This window comes from Mustela lutreola, chromosome 10 (genome assembly GCF_030435805.1).
Source record: "Mustela lutreola isolate mMusLut2 chromosome 10, mMusLut2.pri, whole genome shotgun sequence".
Lineage (NCBI taxonomy): Eukaryota > Metazoa > Chordata > Mammalia > Carnivora > Mustelidae > Mustela > Mustela lutreola.
Window position 1 is genome coordinate 55,224,569 of NC_081299.1, and position 20,734 is coordinate 55,245,302.

Here is a 20,734-nt window from a genome sequence, read left to right on the forward strand (position 1 = left end):
CCTGAAACTGTTCCAGAAAACAGAAATGGAAGGAAAATTTCCAAACTCATTTTATGAGGCCAGCATTACCACGATCCCAAAACCAGAAAAAAACAACATCAAAAAGGAGAATTACAGACCAATATCCTTGATGAACATGAATGCAAAAATTCTCACCAAAATACTAGCCAATAGTATCCAACAGTACATTGAAAGGATTATTCACCAAAACCAAGTGGGATTTGTTCCTGGGCTGCAAGGTTGGTTTAACATCTGCAAATCAATCAATGTGATACAATATATTAATAAATGAAAGAACAAGAACCATATGATACTCTCAATATGCTGAAATAGCATTTGACAAAGTACAGCATCCTTTCCTGATCAAAACTCTTCACAGTGTAGGCATAGAGGGTACATACCTCAATATCATCAAAGCCATCTATGAAAAACCTACAGCAAAACCATTCTGAATGGGGAAAAACTGAGACTTTTCCCCCTAAGGTCAGGAACACAGCAGGGCTGTCACTATCTCCACTGCTATTCAACATAGTACTAGAAGTTCTAGCCTCAGCAATCAGACAAAAAAAAAAAAAAGAAAAAAAAAAAAAAAAAAGAAAGAAAGAAAGAAAGAAAAAAAGAAAGAAAGAAATTGCATCTGAATTGGCAAAGAAGAAGTCAAACGCTCACTCGTTGCAGATGATATGATACTTTATATGGAAAACCCAAAGGACTCCACTCTAAAACTTCCAGAACTCATATAGGAATTCAGGAAAGTGTCAGGATATAAAATCAATGCACAGAAATCAGTTGCATCTCTATACACCAACAGCAAGACAGAAGAAAGAGAAATTAAGGAGTTGATCCCATTTACAATTGCACCCAAATCCATAAGATACCTAAGAATAAACCTAACCAAAGAGGCACAGAATCTGTACTCAGAAAACTATAAAGTACTCATAAAAGAAATTGAGGAAGACACAAAGAAATGGAAAAATGTTCCATGCTCATGGATTGGAAGAACAAATATTATGAAAATGTCTATGCTCCCTAAAGCAATCTACACATTTAATGCAATCTTATCAAAATACCATCCATTTTCTTCAAATAAATAGAACAAATAATCCTAAAATTTTTTTGGAACTAGAAAAGACCCAAAATAGCCAGAGAAATGTTGAAAAAGAAAGTCAAAGTTGGTGGCATCACAATTCCAGACTTCAAGCTCTATTACAAAGCTGTCATCATCAAGACAGTATGGTACTGGCACAAAAACAGACACACAGATCATTGGAACAGAATAGAAAGCCCAGAAATAGATTCTCAGCTCTATGGTCAACTGATCTTTAACAAAGCAGGAAAGAATGTCCAATGGAAAAATGACAGTCTCTTCAACAAATGGTGTTGAGAAAATTGGACAGTACCATGCAGAAGAATGAAACTGGACCATTTCCTTATACCACACACAAAAATAGATTCCAAATGGATGAAAGTCCTCAATGTGAGACAGGAGTCCACCAAAATCCTTGAAAGAACACAGACAGTAACCTCTTCGACCTCAGCCTGCAGCAACTTCTTCCTAAAAACATCACTAAAGGCAAGAGAAGCAAGGGCAAAAATGAACAATTGGGATATCATCAAGATCAAAAGCTTTTGTACAGCATAGGAGACAGTCAACAAAACCAAAAGACAACCAACAGAATGGGAGAAGATATTAGCAAACAACATATCAGATAAAGGGCTTGTATCCAAAATCTATAAAGAACTTATCAAATTTAACACCCAAAGAACAAACAATCCAATCAAGAAGTGGGCAGAAGGCATGAACAGGCATTTCTGCAAAGAAGACCTCCAAATGGTTCACAGACACATGAAAAAGTGTTCAACATCACTTGGCACCAGGAAAATACTAATCAAAACCTCAGTCAGATACCACCTCACACCAGTCAGAATGGCTAAAATTAACAAGTCAGGAAACAACAGATGTTGGTGAGGATGTGGAGAAAGGGGAACCCTCCTGTGCTGTTGGTGGGAATGCAAGCTGGTGCAGCCACTCTGGGAAACTGCACGAAGGTTCCTCAAAAAGTTGAAAATAGAGCTACCCTATGACCCAGCTATTGCATGCACTACTAGGCATTTACTCCAAAGATATAAATGTAGTGCTCCAAAGAGGCACATGTACCTAAATGTTTATAGCAGCAATGTCCACAATAGCCAGACTATGGAAAAAGCCTAGATGTCTATCAACAGATAATTGGATAAAGAAGATGATGTGTATACATACAATGGAATATGATGCAGCCATCAAACCCCCACGCCAAAACCTTGCCATTTGCAGCAACATGGATGGAACTAGAGTGTATTATACTAAGCAAAATAAGTCAATCAGAGAAAGACAATCACCATACAATCTCACTGATATGAGGACTTTAAGAGGCAGGGTAGGGGGTCGTGGGGGCGGTGGGAGGGAACGAATGAAATGAGATGGGACCAGGAAGGGGGACAAACCATAAAAGACTCTTCATCTCAGGAAATTGAGGGTTGCTGGAAAGGAGGGAGGTGGGAAGAATGGGGTGGCTGGGTTATAGACATTGGGGAGGGTATGTGCTACAGTGAGTGCTATAAGAATGATGATTCACAGACCTGTACCCCCGAAGCAAATAATATATTATATGGTAATAAAATTTAAAAAAAGAAAAAATGTCTGAAAATTTTTCCAAAGTCAGGAAAAACTGAAAATACTAACCAACCAAGCAAACAAACAAGAAAACCCATAGATCTAACAAGCTCAACAAACACTAAACAGAATAAACCCCAAGGAGACCACACAGGAACACATCAAAATATAATACTGAAAATCAGTGAAAGAAGATATCGAAGGGGTTGAGAAAAAGAAAGATATTACATACAACAAAACAAGATGAGTATTCCACAGACTTCTCATCAGAAACAATGCAAGCCAGAAGACTGTGGAATATCTTCAATGTGCTGAGAAAAAGAAACCTGTCATTTTACATACACTAAAAAATTTCTTCAGAAATGAAGGTGGAAGAAAAACATTTTTAGACAAAAACTGAGAAAATTTGTCACTAATATATCTGCACTATAGGAAATGCTGAAGGAATTTCTTTAGAAGTGAAATGATAACTCATGGAAACTTTGATTTATACAAAAAAAAAGAATGGTGCTGGTAATCATAGTTATGTGGGAAAAAAAAACTTTTGTTTTCTATTTTTAAATTTCTTTTTAAAAGATAAATAGTTAAAACAAAAGTAGTAACAATGTATTGTGGTTTTTGTTTGTATTATTTATGAAAGTAAAACGTACAGTGAAATATTTGGGAGGTATGAAGATAGAAGTATATTGTGACGTTCTTAAATTATATGCTATTTGAAGATACACTGAGATTAATTGATAATACTTATTTGTAAAAACTACAGACATAAAAAAGATGTTGGTAGTGAGGGATATAGAGTTTAAAATAATGAGATACCATTTCTCATCGGTTAGAGTAATAAAAATTACAGAAGATAGATAACATTCACTGTTAGTGATAATGTTATATGCTAGTAGGAGTGTGAATTACTACAACTGGGATAAAAATCTGGCATAATCCATTAAAGTGAAAAAGCTCATATTCTTTGATTCAACAAAACATATGTGAGATTCTATTACAAACAGAATCTATTCTATTATAAACACATAAAATGTCCATATATCTGTATATACATAAAATATTTTTATTTTGGTGAATATATTAAACTTTTGTTTGTGGGGAAAAGTAAAAAACAAACAAACCCTGAAGACTTATAAATAAGAGAATAGTTAACTAAATTTTAGTACATACACAGTATGGAAATTGTAGTTCTTGAAAACAGAATTAGATCAGTTGTATATGTTATGGAATGAGGTTTATGCTATGTGGTAAAGAAAAACAAAACAAAGATAGATGGACAGATAGGTGAATAATAACACGGCTCAATTTTTGTTTCAATGTGGGAGGAAGCCTGTCATGCTTTTATACACCTATAAAGGCATGAAGAAAAATGTGGAAAGAGTCTCACAAAACTATTACTTTTGGAGAAGAGATTGGAGGAGAGATGACAAATTATTAAAATTTGCTATTACTTTATTGTGTTTGTCTTAATTGAGATTCCTCCTGTTCAGTTTTAGCATAGATCCTATAGGTCAAAAATCAAAAACCCTAACACATCGCCCAGCAGATCAGACCAGTGGTATCCAGCATCTCACATGTTTCTTCATTCCAAAGGGGAGCATTCTCTGTTTCTGTTTCACTGCTTTACATTGTGGAAGGGGTGTAGGGTGTAGGTAACATGTGTTTTGGGATTACAAGCAAAGGAGTCCAATCCCACTAGGCAGCCACCGCTGCTCACTAAGTATGGAGCAAAGGCCTATTTGGAGCCTCAAGTAATGAAATACAGAATAGAATGTTAATGTACACCAAGCATCCATGTTTCAGAGTGTTCTTTGTTAGGCTTTCATTGAGAAGCTCTATAACTAACTAACTAACTAACTAACTAAAGGAAACGTGTGATTTTGTATAGGAATATTTGTGAGAAATTTGTCCTTTATGTGAAACACTCTCGTCTTCATAAGAATCTAGAAAACACTTTCTCTTGGGCCACCAAAGTTCTGCCTCTGATGACAGGGATATAAGCCATTATATAATGAAATCCATGGATCCTATAACTCTTGTGTCTCTTAGATTTAGCTGTTGAGAATAGCAGAGTCAGACTGTGAATCAAGTTTATATTGGGTGGGACCCTGTGGTTGTCAGGGTTTTAAATTTGCCTCATGTCTTACTTTACTCCTTAACCTTATTTTCATTTACTAAAGCCTATGGCAATCTTGAAATCTCTTGAATACACTTCACTTTTTTCCAAGAGATGGCATTTTCCATGTAGTTTGTTCATCTGTAAACATCTGTGCTTCCTAAAACTCTGCATTTTAAGAATCTTTGGGGATTACTAATAATCTAAGAATCTTGAACTACAGTATTTTATTTAAGCCTTTCAACATATGATACTACAAATATGTTTAGGAGCTATATTGGTATCCCTATAAGTGTAACATTTTGGATAGATGAATAATTAAGTGAAAACTTTCAGAAATGAAATTTTGCAAAGTGAAGCAGCAAGGGTGAATAATTAACCTTAGATTCTTATCTCCTTATTAAAGTAAAAGGTTAAGATATATGTCAAACTTTCTTACCAAGTTTAACAGGTGCCAGCATTTGTCTGATGCCCTAAATCACTGTTGGCAACCATCTCTTAGTATTTATTCTGACAAATGACACACAATTGTCATAGCACTGTGTGAGTTAGTATTTTTAGAAATTTTGGTATCAACAATGAAACAAAATAGACGTAAAGGAATGGAAAAGTAGCAGAAATAGAAACTGAACTAGTATTTCCTAGAAAAGTCTTTGTCATTGTCACTGTGGTTATTCACTTAATTGAGCTTTTGATTTGCAAAACATCTAGCTACAGCTTTACAGAAGGTCATTTCACACCCGTAGACTTAATAATCATACTAGGTTGATATTTTGGCTTGTATGTTAGGCTCTTGCCTCATTAGGTTTTCTCCACTATTTAGGGCTTATTCTCAGAATCTCAAAAGCAAGATTTTTTTTTTTCTAACTACACAGTTAGCCCCTGATACTAGACATGCATTTATGAGGGAAACTCCCTGATAGTAAAAAAAAAAAAGAAGAAGAAGAAGAAGAAGAAGAAGAAGGAGAGAAAGGAAGGAAGAAAATATAAAGGCCTTTACAGTCTATCAAATAAAGAACAGTTAAAAAAAAAAAAAGATGGCTAGATTCCATATGGAAGGTCACTGGATTCTAAGAAAAGCTACATATAATTTTCCAACTACTTTTCTTTTAACTTGAAAGTTTTGAAGATTCAATACCACCTATAGATTTGGTTGACCAAAGAGAATGAGATCTCTCTAGAACAAGTAAATTCAGCTCAATAAACATTTGTTGAACACCAGTCATGTGCCACTCATTGTGCCAGGTGCTGGACATAAAAGACTAAGCAAGACAGATGTGGTCCTTGTGCTCATGGAGCTTACAACACAGGGAAAGAACATGAAGGAGGATAGAACTACTGTTACCAGAAACTATTAACACAAGTCTTCTCTCAATATTTAACCCTAATTGAATGATATACTGATGGACTTAGATGATAACTTCTCTAATAATATTTATGTAAGATTGGTCATCTTGTTTATTTGCATCTAGGGAAAAGAAGAAAATAATGAAGGCCATCATTGTTGCCTGCATCTTATTGTATTTTTATAATGTGTTTTGTTTGCTTAACCATCAGATTCAAGTCCTTTCTCCAACATGTTCATTCATTCTCTTAAAGAAAATGGCTCAGGTGCATTTGGGACACCATCCTGTATCTGACTTGGCAATTTTATAATATGCTGCAATTAGAATGTTTTAGATTGTGCATTTCTTTTCTTTTTTTAAGATTTTATTTATTTGACAGAGAGAGAGAGGGAGGGAGAGAAGACAAGCAGAGGGAGAGAGAGAGAAGCAGGCTTCCCACTGAGCAAGGAGCCCAACATGAGACACAGTCCTAGGACCGAAGAATCATGACCTGAGCCAAAGGCAGACGCTTAACTGACTGAGTCACCCAGATGCCCCTAGATTGTGCACTCCTAAAGGAAAAAAGGAATTGAGAATACATTGCAATATACGTTTAGCTGTTTTTTTGCTTCCTTATAAATTTTATATATACATTAATAAATATGTGTTACAAATATATACTTAATATATGTAGTAAAATGTACACAAAATATAAATTAAACTTTAATATGAGATAAGGAGTAAAATACATTTTGGAATAATTTATTAACCAAATAAAAGCCTTTCTTTTTACTAAAAAAATTGAAAAAATAACGCTATTCTTGAATTATACAAGCTTATTATTAACGTTTTGTTATCATAATTTTGTCTGTTACTGATTAGTTGTTTTCCAGAAACTGCTGCATTTTCATATTTTTTTAAACAAATGGGTTTAAAATTTGCTGAGCTACTTAACTGAAAAATTGAAAAACGACAGCAAATTGTTTCCAAGGTTTTTTAAGTGTTCTTTTTTGTAGGTGACAAACAATTTTACCAGCCCTCTACCCCACACACCCTAAAATAATAACATTTTGAGATATTTGTTTTCGAATGTTCTCTTCATAGCACCTTCTCACTCAGTGTTAAAATATTATTTTTACCCTGAAGGGATAGTGATTATTTTTTTCCAGAAAAATCTATTCGGTAACATACTACTGAGAGATGCATAACATTACAGAAAAGTTCAGCAAATTTAGAATATTTGCCTTTTTTGTATATGTGCTGCCAAAGCGAGCACAATATTTGTTTGGGGTTTTTTTTGGTGCAAAAGATAAATAGCATAAAAAATAACTCAGTTTTAACAAGATAACTCTTTGACTTTCTTGCAAATGATTTTCACAATCATTCACCAGTAATGTTAAGATTCTACAACTTAAAGTTTTAATTTTTATCAAATTATTTATGGAGTCAAACTGCCAAAGTGTGTAAACTACAATACGTCACCATCTCCTAAAAGTAATCTAGTGTACATTGTTGATTCTAAAAAGCACATTTTTTTGGTATTTAACTTATCCCAAAATTGGGAGTCTTTTGCCTTCTGCCCAAACAGTACAGAGATGTGGTTGGCTCTGCAGATGCTCAGCAAACTTGGGTTGGTTTTAGTGGACTGGAAGAATCCCCCAGACTCAACAGTGGGATGCTGCCTTATTTAAAAACAAAAACAAAACAAAACAAAAAAAACTTATGTCACTGAGGATGATGCTGGGTGAAATAAAAAAATAATCAGCGGTGTTGGACTCAATGTGAATTTATCTGAAGAATATTTTAATCAATTTATTCTGCTATTTCCTTTTATGAATGAACAGGAGTGTTGGATAATAAACATATATTTCTAAATAAGTCTAAAAGGGACATTTCAATAACATTTTAATCAAAAGTCTATTAAGTGATAAGAACCGGTGTGTCGTAGTCTATGTGACAGTTCTTATTTCTTACCGCTACATTAAAAAAAAAATTATATGTCGTATAGTTGAATTCCTGGATTCAGTAAATACTGTCATAAGTGAAGGGCACTGGCCTTCTGCATTTTGGTCATCCCCTCTGCATTTTGTGCAGCTTTCCCTCTTCCCTAAGAACCCTGAAACAACACCTCGAAGGTGGGACCCTTAAGGGTCGGTGTCATGCCAGCTATCGAATGTTCATTTCTTCGTTTTTTAGATAGCTGACCCCAAATAAAAGCGCTAGTATTTTCTCCGGGCCCACGGGGGAGAGTCTAGCACCTGCGTGTGGAGAGAGCGGGCAGCCCGGAGCGCGCAGAGGAAGAACCTCTCTGAGGAAAGTTTTCACTCTAATAAGCGTCAGCAAAGTGGCTCCTCCGTGGCTGTGCAAGCCGAGAACATGGTTTTGTCGTGCTTGTCATACCCTGCACAGAATTGCCCGCACTAATTCAGTCAGTTCTCGCTCAATCGTACGCGAAGACTTGACTGCCCGCATTTTGTGTAGGGGGGAAGGCAGGTGCGGAGCGATAATTACCTTGCTCAAGGCGGCGCTGGGAGCCCACCGGTGGCAGGACCGGGCCGCGGCCCCGGCCCGCTGGGAGGGCGGCGTGGAAACCGCAGGCGCCGGCGGGGCCCAGCGTCCGGCCGCTGAAACTTGCGACCGCTTTCCTCGCTCGCCACCACATCCGCGAGCCCTGGCGCCGCCGCGCCCACCCTCGGGGTCTACCCAGCCGCGCGCCGCGGACTCGGCGGCCCGAGGGCGCGCGCTGGCGGCGGGAAGCTCGCAGCGCCGGGGGCTAGCGCGACACGTGCGCGGGGAGCGCCGGGAGCGCGCCGGCCTGAGCCGCCGCCCGCACACCCGCGACGCGCGGTGAGTGACCAGTGGCTCGAGTGGGGTGGGGGCACCGGAGACCTCCGGATCCGGATCTAGCGGGGTGTCGAAATGCCTGGGGCATCTGTGCTTCGGTCCTCCCGGGAGGCTAGGCCGGGGCTCTTTCCTCATGGAGGTGCTCACTCCCTGAGTGTTGATGTGCCCATGAAGGTCAAGGTTGGAGTTCGGCCGATTGGAGGGGAGGGGGCGCTCAGACTGAGCCTCCCGGGCTCTCCCTGGGGCAGGACACAGATGGTGGGTGCGTCGGACAGGGAGGGCTGGCGTCTGGGAGAGGGCTGAGGGCACCACTCCGGTCCGGTATTGGTCCACGCTCGCAGGCGTGACTTGGCCTAGAAAATAAACCTTCTCTGACTAGGATATTGAGGAGTGTTAGTCTTGCAGGAGGAGTGTAAAGCCCCATTATGAGCAGCACTTTCCTGTGGCCTCTGTAGACAGACCCAGAGTCCCTACCTGGCCAGTTAGTTACTAGTGGATGTTCTGGGACAAGCCGCCTGGTTAGCCCCTGGCCGGACTCCATTTTTTCATCTGTAAAATGCCTTTAAGAACGCCCTTCTCACTTGGTTTAGGGGCACTAAATATAAACTTTGTAAGAAATTAAGTGCGTGGTTAGATGGACATCTTCAATATAGCAACCCAGAAGCATACAAAAAGGCTGTTCCCAGGTATATCTAGAGAACAGGACAAAATCAGTCTTTATCCCTTAACTCAGAATAATTGTTATAATCCCTTATCTGTATATCCTATGTGGATAAAAGTCTTTGTTGAACCACTACTATGTACCTGGCCTTTGGGTATATATTGTTAACGTGTATAATCCTTTAAAAAACTGGGAAGTTGTTATTAATATTCTCATTTTACAGATGTGGGAACTTTCACAGAGATGTTAAGTTACAGGTTTCTGGCTCCAGACTCTCTGCTTCTTGCCTTTGCTCCTCTGGCTGATAACATTATATCCACTTCCACTTGGACAAACATTATATTCTCATTTCTCATTGACTAGAAATGGTACAGTGCCCTATTTCTCTGTCCAATGTATAATCAAAAGGACTTTAGTGACTAAGAGTTATGGTAATGTAAAAATCCTCAATCATTACCAGCATTTTGTTAGGCATGAAAAGCTCTGTAAGAGTCTGCAACATGCCTTTTTGATGTGTCTTGTTTCTTGAAATACCATGATGATTACATAGGATGGTCAGTTTCCAAATTTTGGCAAGCTCTGAATCCTGTGTTAGAATGAGTTCTAGGGTGAAAAAAATTCTAATACATATGAAAGATTTTTTTTATGGGAGAAGAATCTTCTCTATAGATGTTGCATGTCATTTCTCAAGCATGAACTTATGTTTTTATTACTATACCTGCTTTATTTTCTGGTTATATGTCAACTTTGCAATAACATTCAACACTGTTCTCAACTTCTACACCTAAATTTGTGCAGACCAACATAAAAATGTAAGCCAAATCCCAAAGAAGGCTTGTCCAGTCCTTTTTGCTCTTGGAATCGTAGTGATCTTTGCTAATGGTAACAATAATATTTTTTTTTAAATACAAACGTATTGAATAGCTATTATGTTCAAGACATTGTGCTGGTCACTGTAGTGAATATAAAGAAATGTAAGATGCAATCCTTGTCCTCAAGATGTTAAAAGTGTTTGGGAAGACAATAATTATGAGAACACTTAGTACGTCAAAGATGATAGGTGGCATAAATTCACCTATTATAAGGGAGTTATAGGACCTAGTTTTGATCAAATTAATCTTCAGGTAAAGAAGGTAAAGAAAAGTAGATAAAGAGAGGGGTCAAAAAACAAGCCTGTGCTTGAAAAATAAGTGAAAAGTAAGTGATAACACCCTTTTTCGTACCATAAGAATAGCAGATAATAATATTTACTGAGCTCTTATTATATACCAGGCACTGTAATAAGAGCTTCTTATTTAACCCTCACAATAATTCGGTGAGGAAGGTGTTATTTTTATTCTCATTTTACAGATAAGGAAACTCAAGTATGGTAGGTGATTCTAATTTACCTAATTCTGAATTTGCTTCTGGTTTCTTTGTATTGTCTCCAACTTGTAGAGTTCCCCATCTATAGAATTGAGATACCAATATTTACTTTGTGTGGCAGATGATCAAATATTAACAACTCAATTATATGCTCTGCATTGTGTTAAATGGCTAAGTAAATGCCTATAAAAAATGATTAAGAATAGAATCTTAATTTACATCTCTTTTATATGGTATGCAGAGGAAGAGGTAAACATTGAGTAAAACATCAGGCAGAGATGTTGAACCATGGGGTTATTGGTATTGAGCCTTCAGCTGAATTCATTTATATAAGAAATCTTGAGGACAATTGTGGTATGATGATCACTAGTCTTAGCTCACCACACCTCCTGTCGGTATGCCTCCAATTATCGTCAGTTGTGAAATTCCTAGAAAATTTCCAAAACAAAGTAATTGTAATGTGCTTTAATATTTTTGACGTCTTCTAGCACTTTATAAAGACTAGGTGATTGATGCTACAAGGTAATGCAAAACTTGCCAGGATTTCATAATACCCAAGATGCAAGATAAACCTCCTACCTCATGCCCTTGTCCACAAATAGAGACTTCACGATGGAAGGAGACCCTTCCAATAAACCAAGGAAGAAAATTTTAGTGAAAGAGATTTATTTTTCTTGATAAAGGTTAATTGCCATTTTTCAAACAAGGAAAAGAGGCTTTGAAGTGTGAAGTTAACTGTGATGGTAACACAGAAAAAAGTGGAGGAACCAGGATGGCATCTATTTCCTCAGACCCTAAGATACTGTGCTCTTTTCAGTATATCATCCTTCCCAAAAGTAAATGGCTTATTTTATTTCTAGCTCTAGAAGAATGCAGAGAGTGAAAATAGAGAAGGTTGGATTGTTAAAACTTAATTGAACAAGTGCTGTGAAAATTGTCAGCTTTTGGAGCTAATCCAAGAAAGAAAAAAAGAAACATAACAAATAACACAAGTTGATTTGAAAGTTCCTTGTTTCTTCAAGACTCCATCCATGTCTTGTTTCTCCTTTCTTTGTTTCTTTTTTGTAGTTCTCTTGTGGGAATGCTTGTTTAGTTTATAAGATAATTCACACTACAAATGATTTGAGGGTGGGGATGGGATAAAATTCTTTAATGCATTTTCAAGGTAGTTTGTTTACATACAACATTTCAAGAGCCTATCTTTTATGTCCAGTGTGGTATATCTGAAATGTAAATAAAAGCAAATAAAATTGACAGAAGAACATTTCAGAAAAATATAAAAGAAGGGGTAAAAGTATAAGGGAACTTTTGTTATGACAAATGATGAAGTAGGGCCCCTGGGTGGCTCAGTTGGTTGAGTGTCTGGCTTTTAATCTTGGTTCTCCAGGTTTGATCTCAGGATCTAGAGTTCAAGCCCCACTTTGGGCTCCACACTGGGCATGGAGCCTATTTAAAAAAAAAAAAAGGTAAGTAAGTAAAAGAAACATGATAAAGAGGTCATAAAGAAGGAAAGGAGAGAACCCTCCCACAGAAATTTAAAAAAAAAAAAGTAGCAAAACTTCAGAAGTCTCGTGATTTCAAGCAAGAAAAGAATGTTCTTATGTATAGGTAAACTTAAACTACAAATACCAGTGAAATGAAAGAAAATTCAAAAGTGTGTAAGAAAGGAAAACAGATGTCTGTCCTATCCAGTTCTGCTCATGTAAAGAGTTTTGGGACTATTGGGTAGAAAGAAGAAAAAGCAGAAAGGGTTGAGGTGATGTTACTTTCTTTGCCTGTCACACTACCTAACATGATATCATGAAGAGGCTGATTTGATGATCAGGGCCTGATAGGCCAGCATTTATCCATGTTATGGCTTGTGAGATTTTTCACTATATGGCAGACTTCGGAGGAAAAAAGAAATAATGCTTCAGTCAGAAGACCGTTCTTTTTCATGACTTAGCTCATGAGAAGTCATGGAAAAGAAGGCTCACTCCAATGGTCAAGTTGCAAGTTATCTACTTGGTCGATGTGATTATCCTTTTCCATCTTCATGGTGGAGTAGATCCTTAGAGGTGGTTACATACTGCATATATGCAGTTTTTGTGTTGGTTTCATCCTCTTTTGAGAGAGCGAGGAGAGTATCAGAAATAATGATTCACACTGAACTCTACCTTTACAACTAATAATACACTATGTTAATTAATTGAATTTAAATTTTAAAAAAAAGAATGAGTAGTTAAACTGATTTTGAGTGGTATTTGTTGACTAATGGCTTCATTTTAGGGTAAGCATATAAGAAGCACACCACAGGTTTTGGCATTAGATTTTTTTGGCAGAATAAGTTTTGAACAATTGATCAGGTTGCACTTATATCAGGTTGCACTTAATCATCAATATGCCACTTGTTGGTAGAAATGTTCCCTTGCATAACCATATTCTGTTATATATCCATGAAGCAAAGCTACTGTATATTCAGTAAACATACAGTCTTTGACTCCAGTTTGATATTTTGTAAGCCTCTTGCCTTATTTGAGGCATAATAAATCATACAAGTCATATAATCTCAGCAAAAAGAAAAGAAATAGTGATTCAAGCTTCTGAAGATGAAAGCATCAGGCATCATAATTGCTTTACTAGTGCATATCATAAAGATTGTATGTAATGTGCATTTTGCCTGGAATATAGTAAGAGATCAACAAACTATAGCATTAGTATTAATGGTAGAGTGAGCATTAACACTTTTTATTTTTTATATATTTTTTTAAAGATTTTATTTATTTCTTTGACAGAGATCACAAGTAGGCAGAGAGGCAGGCAGAGAAAGAGGAAGGGAAGCAGGCTCCCTGCTGAGCATTGAGCCCCATGCAGGGCTCGATCTTAGGACTCTGGGATCATGACCTGAGCCGAAGGCAGAGGCTTAACCCACTGAGCCACCCAGGTGCCCCAACACTATTTTTAATAATATGCTGCTACCATCGCTACTGATCAGGAGCAGTTTCACATGCTAGAGGTAATACTGGATTAGAAATCAGGGTACCTGTGTTCTGATCTGGATTCTTCTATTAATGACCTTTGGCAAGTCCTCTCTTTATCTAAGCCTCAGTTTATCTATCTATAAAATGGGGAAGGTGGAAGAGATGACCTCCAAAGTGTTGTCTTTATATTGAGCTGCTACCGGAAAGACATGTCTGTAAATAGCTTTGCCAGCAAAAGAGAAGAATTTTGTACTCCGCCTCATTGAGTCAACTGGGTAATTAAGGGCATTCATTTGTAAGATAACCAGCCTTGATGTACATCACCTGATTGTTCTGCAGTCGCCCAGATTCAAATGCCAGCTGTTCGGAGGGGAAGAAAGCAGCAGGACCATGGCAATTAATAGCAAACCTTTGAGGCTCCTTCCTCCTCTGACTTACTAAATTATTTGATATCTAGGTTTAAGAATAAAGAGAGCTTAACATATGATTTTTTTAACCTAGTTTAACAAAACATATAATTCCAGTACAGTGAAAGTCATAAGTGATTTAAAAAAGAAATGCAAGGGGTGCCTGGGTGGCTCAGTGGGTTAAAGCCTCTGCCTTCAGCTCATGAGATCAGGTCATGATCTCAGGGTCCTGGGATTGAGCCCCATGTTGGGCTCTCTGCTCAGCAGGGGAGCCTTCTTCCCTTCCTCTCTCTCTGCCTGCCTCTGTGCCTGCTTGTGACCTGTCAAATGAATAAATAAAATCTTAAAAAAAAAAAAAAAGAAGAAGAAGAAGAAAGAAATGGAAAAGCAGGACCCAGAAGGGAAAATAGGAGCTAGCCTCAGTGGAGCGCCTACTTGATTCTAGGTATTCTCATGGGTCCATGCCACTATCATATTAATCTTCCCAGTAACTTTGTCTAGGTCCGTATTACTATACCTACTGTAAGAAATGGCACTCTTAAGTTAATAGCAAAAAGTGGGACTGAGATTCACTAGCCTTTTTCTTTTCCACACTGTCCCTTGAACTTAATGTGGTGCTACAGAAGAAAGTGTAGAAGAAAGTGCTCCTACCTACATGAAATGATCACCTGTGATAAGGGTTTTTCCTAGCCTAGTAAAATATGATTTTGCAGTAGTACATATTTTGTGCTTCTTCCTGGAGCAGTGGAGAAAGACTCACTGAGGGGTAATTGTTGTCTCTGTTCTCTGCCAGTTACTATATTTCTGGCTGGTCCTTGTCCCCCTCACTGAGGCACTGTTTTTACTATCTGGAAACTGTCACGATCTGAGTGATGAGTCAATGACATAGCATACTCTTTGATTTTCTGATTCAAGATAAAGTTGTAGTTTTAATATCAACCCTCCAAGCAGGTTGTCTGAAAGTTGTTTACAGTTGATAGGAGGTTTCATTTTATTGGAAGATACCTCATTTACTTGAAGGTCTTTGAGGTTCTGAGTTTCTTATAAAAGGAGAAAGTATTTTACTGGGTATTCAAAGAGAATGAACAAGTCTGTGTGTAGATAAATGTACAATATAAACTGAACCTTAAACTTGACTTTGTTTATTTCATATATATATGTATGTATTTCATACATATGTATATTTCATATATATTTCTTATATATGTATTTCATATGTATTTTTTGTATGTTTTCATATTTATGCTTTAAAATTTATACATTAAAAAATTCTTATAGGAGCTAATAAAATATTTTGATATTAAATATTTTACTTATTTGGAGAATATCATAGCTCCAGTGCATATTGAAAGATACCCTGTAGATACCCCATGTAGTCAGGAAGCAGAAACTTATATAATCTTCATGTAACTGTTCCTTCATAATTCAGTTACCTTCTAGCTCAATTCATAATTTCTTTTATGCCAGAATATTCAAGCATGGTAACAAAGCAACCAAGGTAGAGGTAATAAAAAAAAAACTTATTATTAATGGTGTCAACCATAATGTAGCAGAATCAGATTTAATAAGGTTGTAATGTCATTATATTAAACTAGAAACAAAATGGATGAGCACAGAAAAGCCATATAAGTTGTTCAGTTCAGCCATATAAGTTGTTCAGTTCAGCACATGCCCACTATGTGCCATAAATTGTGGCCTCTGCTCATGAGGAGTTTGTAAGCAAATGGAAGAGACAGACAGATACATAAATAAATTAGTTCTATGTAATATGGCAGGTGCTAAGATATGAGGATGCCAGGATGCTATGCAGGAGGCTTCAGTCTGACCTAAAGACATAGGTAAGGCTTCCTAAGATTTGACGACTTCTTTCCTTCTCTGCTACTATAACTGTGGTCCACATCATCATTTCTTAATCGGTACCTGCGATCACTTCCTAACTGGTATGCTTGCTTCCACTCTGGCCCCCATACATGAAACCAAGACTAACTTTTCTTGTTTGTTTTTTGCCTTTGTATGTATATATTTAATATAATTCATATCTTGTAGTACTCCCCATTAAAACTCAAATAAATAAAACCTTGAATTAAACATCAGTGATTTCCTATAGACTTGAGAGTAAAATCCAAGCTCCTTTCCATGGCAAACAATGGTAGATCTGGCTTCTGGATTCTTCTCCATTTCATGTCCTACCATTCTCCAGTTGCAGTCACTTGCCCTGCCACCCTGACCTTTTTTTATGTGCCTTATCCATAGCCATAGCCAATTTATTCTTCTGCCTCTAGGCTTCATCCTTAGTCTTCATTTGGCCTCTGCCATTCTCAGCTCAAGCTTCACTTCCTAAAAATGTCTTCACTGACCAGCCTCTCTCCTCCCCAGGTTTCTCTCCTCTTAGCTTCTCTTAGGTTTTTCTATTATCATCGTCTGAATTTATTTGTTATTTATTTCTTTGTTTTCTGTCTCCCTATTCTAGAATGTTGATTCCATGAGACTGAAATCCTACCTTCTCTATCCCTAGCCCCTGGCACATAGCAACTGCTTAATATATATTTGTTGAATGAATGGCTGAATCTTGAAAGATACCCTGAGCTGAGTTGGGAAAAATGAATAAGAGTTAGCAATTTCAAGAAAAGTGTAAAAGTAATAGAATCAGCAAAGATACAGAAGCATATATTGGCATGAGATGTGCAGGGAAACTAAGCAGCTCAGTGTTAATAGACAGTAGAGTGCCAGCAGAGACTAGTGGTAGATGTGGTTGGTAATAAAGGCAGGAATTAGCTCACAGAGGCCATGTATGCCATAATCTTGGACTGTATGGTTTAGAGAAAAGGAAATTGTCAGATTTCAATTTAGATCAGTATTTCTCAAACATTTTTACTTAAGACCCACAAGAAATACATTTTAGAGGTGCATGGGTGGTTCAGTTCATTAAGTGCCTGCCTTCATCTCAGGTCATAATCCCAGGGTCCTGAAATTGAGCCCCATGTCTGTTGGGATCCCTGCTCAGTGGGGAGCCTGCTTCTCCCTCTGCCTGCCACCCCCCCTACTTGTGCTCTCTCTCTATATCAAATAAATAAATAAAATCTTTTAAAAAAGGACATACATTTTATATTTTCTGTAACTGGAGAACCACACTGAGATTTTAGAGGACACAGCATTCTTTGGCTCATGACCCCCTTCCTTCATCTTCAAAGACAGCAGTGGCAGATCCAGGCCTTCTCATATAACAGCTCTCTGACAGAACTTTTTGCCTCCTTCACCCACTTTTGAGGACTTGCTTGATTAGATTGGGCCCAATCTATTTAGGATAATTTAGGATAACCTCGCCATTTCAGATCCTTAGCTGTAATTGCATCTCCAAAGTCCCTTTGTCATGTAATACAATGTATTCACAGTTCTTAGGGATTAAGGCCTGTTCATCTTTGGTGAGCCATTACTCTGGCCACCACAGGGATGTTTATAGGGAGTTTTTTTTTATAGCTCATCTTCCTTCTCCCTTCCTCCCTTTTTTCTTTCTTTAATAAACATTTATTAAGTACTCTTTCCTACGGCTGACATACAGCAGTGAGCAAGACAGCCAGTGTTCCCACTCTCATGGTGGCTTAAATTCTAGCACAAAGATAGATGACAGACAGGTAGTCAAGTAAATAAACACAGTAGTTACAGACTGTACCAGGAAGGCAATAAATAAGACGATGAGTAGAAGGTAGCTGGGCAAGACCACTTTGGCTAAGTGGTCAGGGAGGGGCTTTCTGAGGAAGTGACACATGATCTGTGATCTGAAGTATGTAAGTCAGCCAGCCACTAAGAAACAGAGGAAGAGGATTCTAGCAGAGGAAATGGAAAGTGCAGTCTCTGGGCAGCAAAAGACATGTCTTATTCAAGGAACAGTCTGAAAGCCAGTGCAAATGGAACAGAGTGAGCAAGGCAGAAAACGTTGACCAAATGATGGTAGCAAGACAGGAGAAGTGAGGCCATGCAGTGCCTGAAAGATCTTGTGTGGTAAGGATTTTTTATTTTATTCTAAAGCAAAGGACATTTGAAGGGTTTTAAATAGTGGTGGTATGAAACAAGTAATGTAATGTGAAAGGTAGTCGCTATGTGAAAATGACTTAGAAAGGGATAAGGATGGATTGGAGAGAAACGCTGAAGGGCTACTGTAACTATCTTGGAGGGAGATGACGGTCTTTTGGACTAGAGTGAGGACAGTAGGAATGGAGAGAAGCAGATCTGTGATATATTTTGGAGGTAAAATTGATGGGGCTTAGTGGTGGTTTGGTTGTAGGGGACGGGAAAGAGGGTGGAATCAAGGATGACTTCCAGGTTTTTGAGCAGCTTCAGTTATTTACTGGAATGAAAAAGGCCAGAGAAAGAACCAGTTTGGGGTTGGAGACCAAGAATTCCAACTGATCATGTTAATATTGAGCACTCTATTAGAGGTCCAAGAGGGATGCAAGGAGACAGATTGGAACACAAGAGATGTCTGAGTTGAAGCTATGCATCTGAGAGTCATTAGCATATAAAAAATTTCTAGAGCTAGGAGACCAGATGAGATTGCCTGGGGAGGGAGTAGAAATAGAGAAAAAATGTCTTGAGTGAGCTGAGGTCCTCTCAGAGTTGAAATTCAGGAGGAGGTGAAAGATCAGCCATCAAAGACTATTGAAAAGGTGCTAAAGTTTTTGGATCTTTCCTGACTGATGGCTAGGCTAGAGGTAGGAAAGTCAAAGGAACAAGTGGAGACATTTCTGTATATCCACTAGAGCAGTACTGTTGTATTGCTAGCACTTAACAATATGCCTGGCACATGAAATGTGGCCTTTTGAATAAATAAGTGAATTTTTTTGAAAATGGCCAATATGTTCTGGCATATTTCTAAGTATGGGTGTAAGAAGTGAACATTTACAATGGCTGGTTTCCAGTGGCCTAGCACCACAGAACTTCCCAGCCTACTTTATGGATTTTTGGCCCACCTTTAACAGAATTTAGAAAATTCCGTAGGTATAGATTCGGAAATAATCAGAAATCACTAGTTTGCATTTTCTGACACATTCAAGATAAAAATGCATAGTAAAATAAGCAAGTAATGAATAAACAAGCAAACAAGTGAAATAAACTTCTGTAGAAGACTCCAACAACTCCCTTTCTTCTGACCAAAGAGATCAGTCTTTTACTAAGTTCTAGGAAAGGGTTATGAGCCACTTTTTAATTTTCCGTTACTTCTAGAAGCACATGAATAGCTCAGAAATTCTCATTAGTCTTGGGATTTAACATTGACTAACACTAAGCTTGACTATGATGGTACAGCCCTGTTTGGAAGAAAAAAATTTTGTGTGTGTGACTGAGGCTTCGAAGGTTAAGAAACTTGCCCACATTCTCAAAGTTCTTTTTTATTATTATTATTTTTTATTATTTTTTTTTTTAGGGGAGTGGGCCGAGGCAGAGGAAGAGAGAGAATCTTAAGCAGGCTTCACACCCAGCATGGAGCCCAACATGGGACTCAGTCTCACAACCCTAAGATCATAACCTGAGCCAAAATCCAGTCAGATGCTTAACCTTAACTGACTGAGCCACCCAGGGACCCCACAGTCTCCCCACAGTCTCAAAGTTCTTAAGCCCAGTTCTAAAGGTTTCCAATGTCTCTTCTCCCACCCTTTGCCAACGCCAATAAGCTTAAGTGAATGGGGGTTAGAGATGGCTAATATTATTTTAATTTTTTTAAATATTTTTAATTTACTAGTTTTAAAAGTATACTTCTTAAAAAAAACTTAACAATATAGAGAAATTAAAGGGCCATTTTAAGACCTTCTGAATGTTGTTGGTTCTGGTATTTTCTGAATGTATTTAACATGAATGAATTTGTCTTCTTTTACAAGGAAAATTACAGAGGTGTATTCCAGAGTTGACTGTTCATGGCACATACAGTTGGAGGTTGCTCACTGGCACTTATTTTTATCATTGTGTTGTTGTTGGTTAAAGCAAATATAGGTAAGATATTTCTGTAATTGAATCTGTAGAAGGATTTGTGGCTTAAACTCTCAGTTATAGATGAAATATGTATTTGTGGGGATTGTTCTGGTAGTTGGTCTTTTGTAGTCAGTCTTCTCTCATTTTAAATGGATAGGTCTGTTCCATATCTATAACTAATATGCATTTTATTTAATTTATGCTGATTAATGTACAGATCCAATCATATAATTTTCTATTTAAAAAGTGACTAGGTGCAGAGCCTGGGTGGCTCAGTGGGTTAAAGCCTCTGCCTTCGCTCAGGTCATGATCCCAGGGTCCTGGGATTGAGCCCCGCCATCAGGCTCTCTGCTCAGCAGGGAGCCTGCTTCCCCTCTCTCTCTGCCTACCTCTCTGCCTACTTGTGATCTCTGTCTGTCAAATAAACAAATAAAAATCTTTT

General features: G+C 37.8%; 2 protein-coding genes across 5 annotated transcripts in view; one reads left to right on the forward strand and one right to left on the reverse strand.

Annotated features, from left to right (window-relative positions):
- LOC131810512 (uncharacterized) overlaps positions 1-13,001 on the reverse strand; it is a 48,543-nt gene extending 35,542 nt beyond the window's left edge. Inside the window, exons 1-3 of the mRNA XM_059138522.1 lie at positions 12,941-13,001; positions 11,346-11,392; positions 8,606-9,313 (exon numbers count right to left, since the gene is read on the reverse strand). Of these exons, the coding sequence (XP_058994505.1) occupies positions 8,606-9,313; positions 11,346-11,392; positions 12,941-13,001 (816 nt within the window). The remainder of the gene's footprint in view (positions 1-8,605; positions 9,314-11,345; positions 11,393-12,940) is intronic.
- Positions 8,861-20,734, forward strand: part of IL12RB2 (interleukin 12 receptor subunit beta 2) — an 82,815-nt gene continuing 70,941 nt past the window's right edge. For 2 of the 4 annotated variants that reach the window (XM_059137810.1, XM_059137812.1), the window contains exons 1-2: positions 8,861-8,941; positions 20,202-20,313. In XM_059137810.1, the coding sequence (XP_058993793.1) occupies positions 20,238-20,313 (76 nt within the window). In that variant the 5' untranslated portion in view covers positions 8,861-8,941; positions 20,202-20,237. Of the gene's footprint in view, positions 8,942-18,156; positions 18,331-20,201; positions 20,314-20,734 lie in introns of those variants that run through there. The other 2 variants (XM_059137811.1, XM_059137813.1) reach the window with 2 other exon arrangements.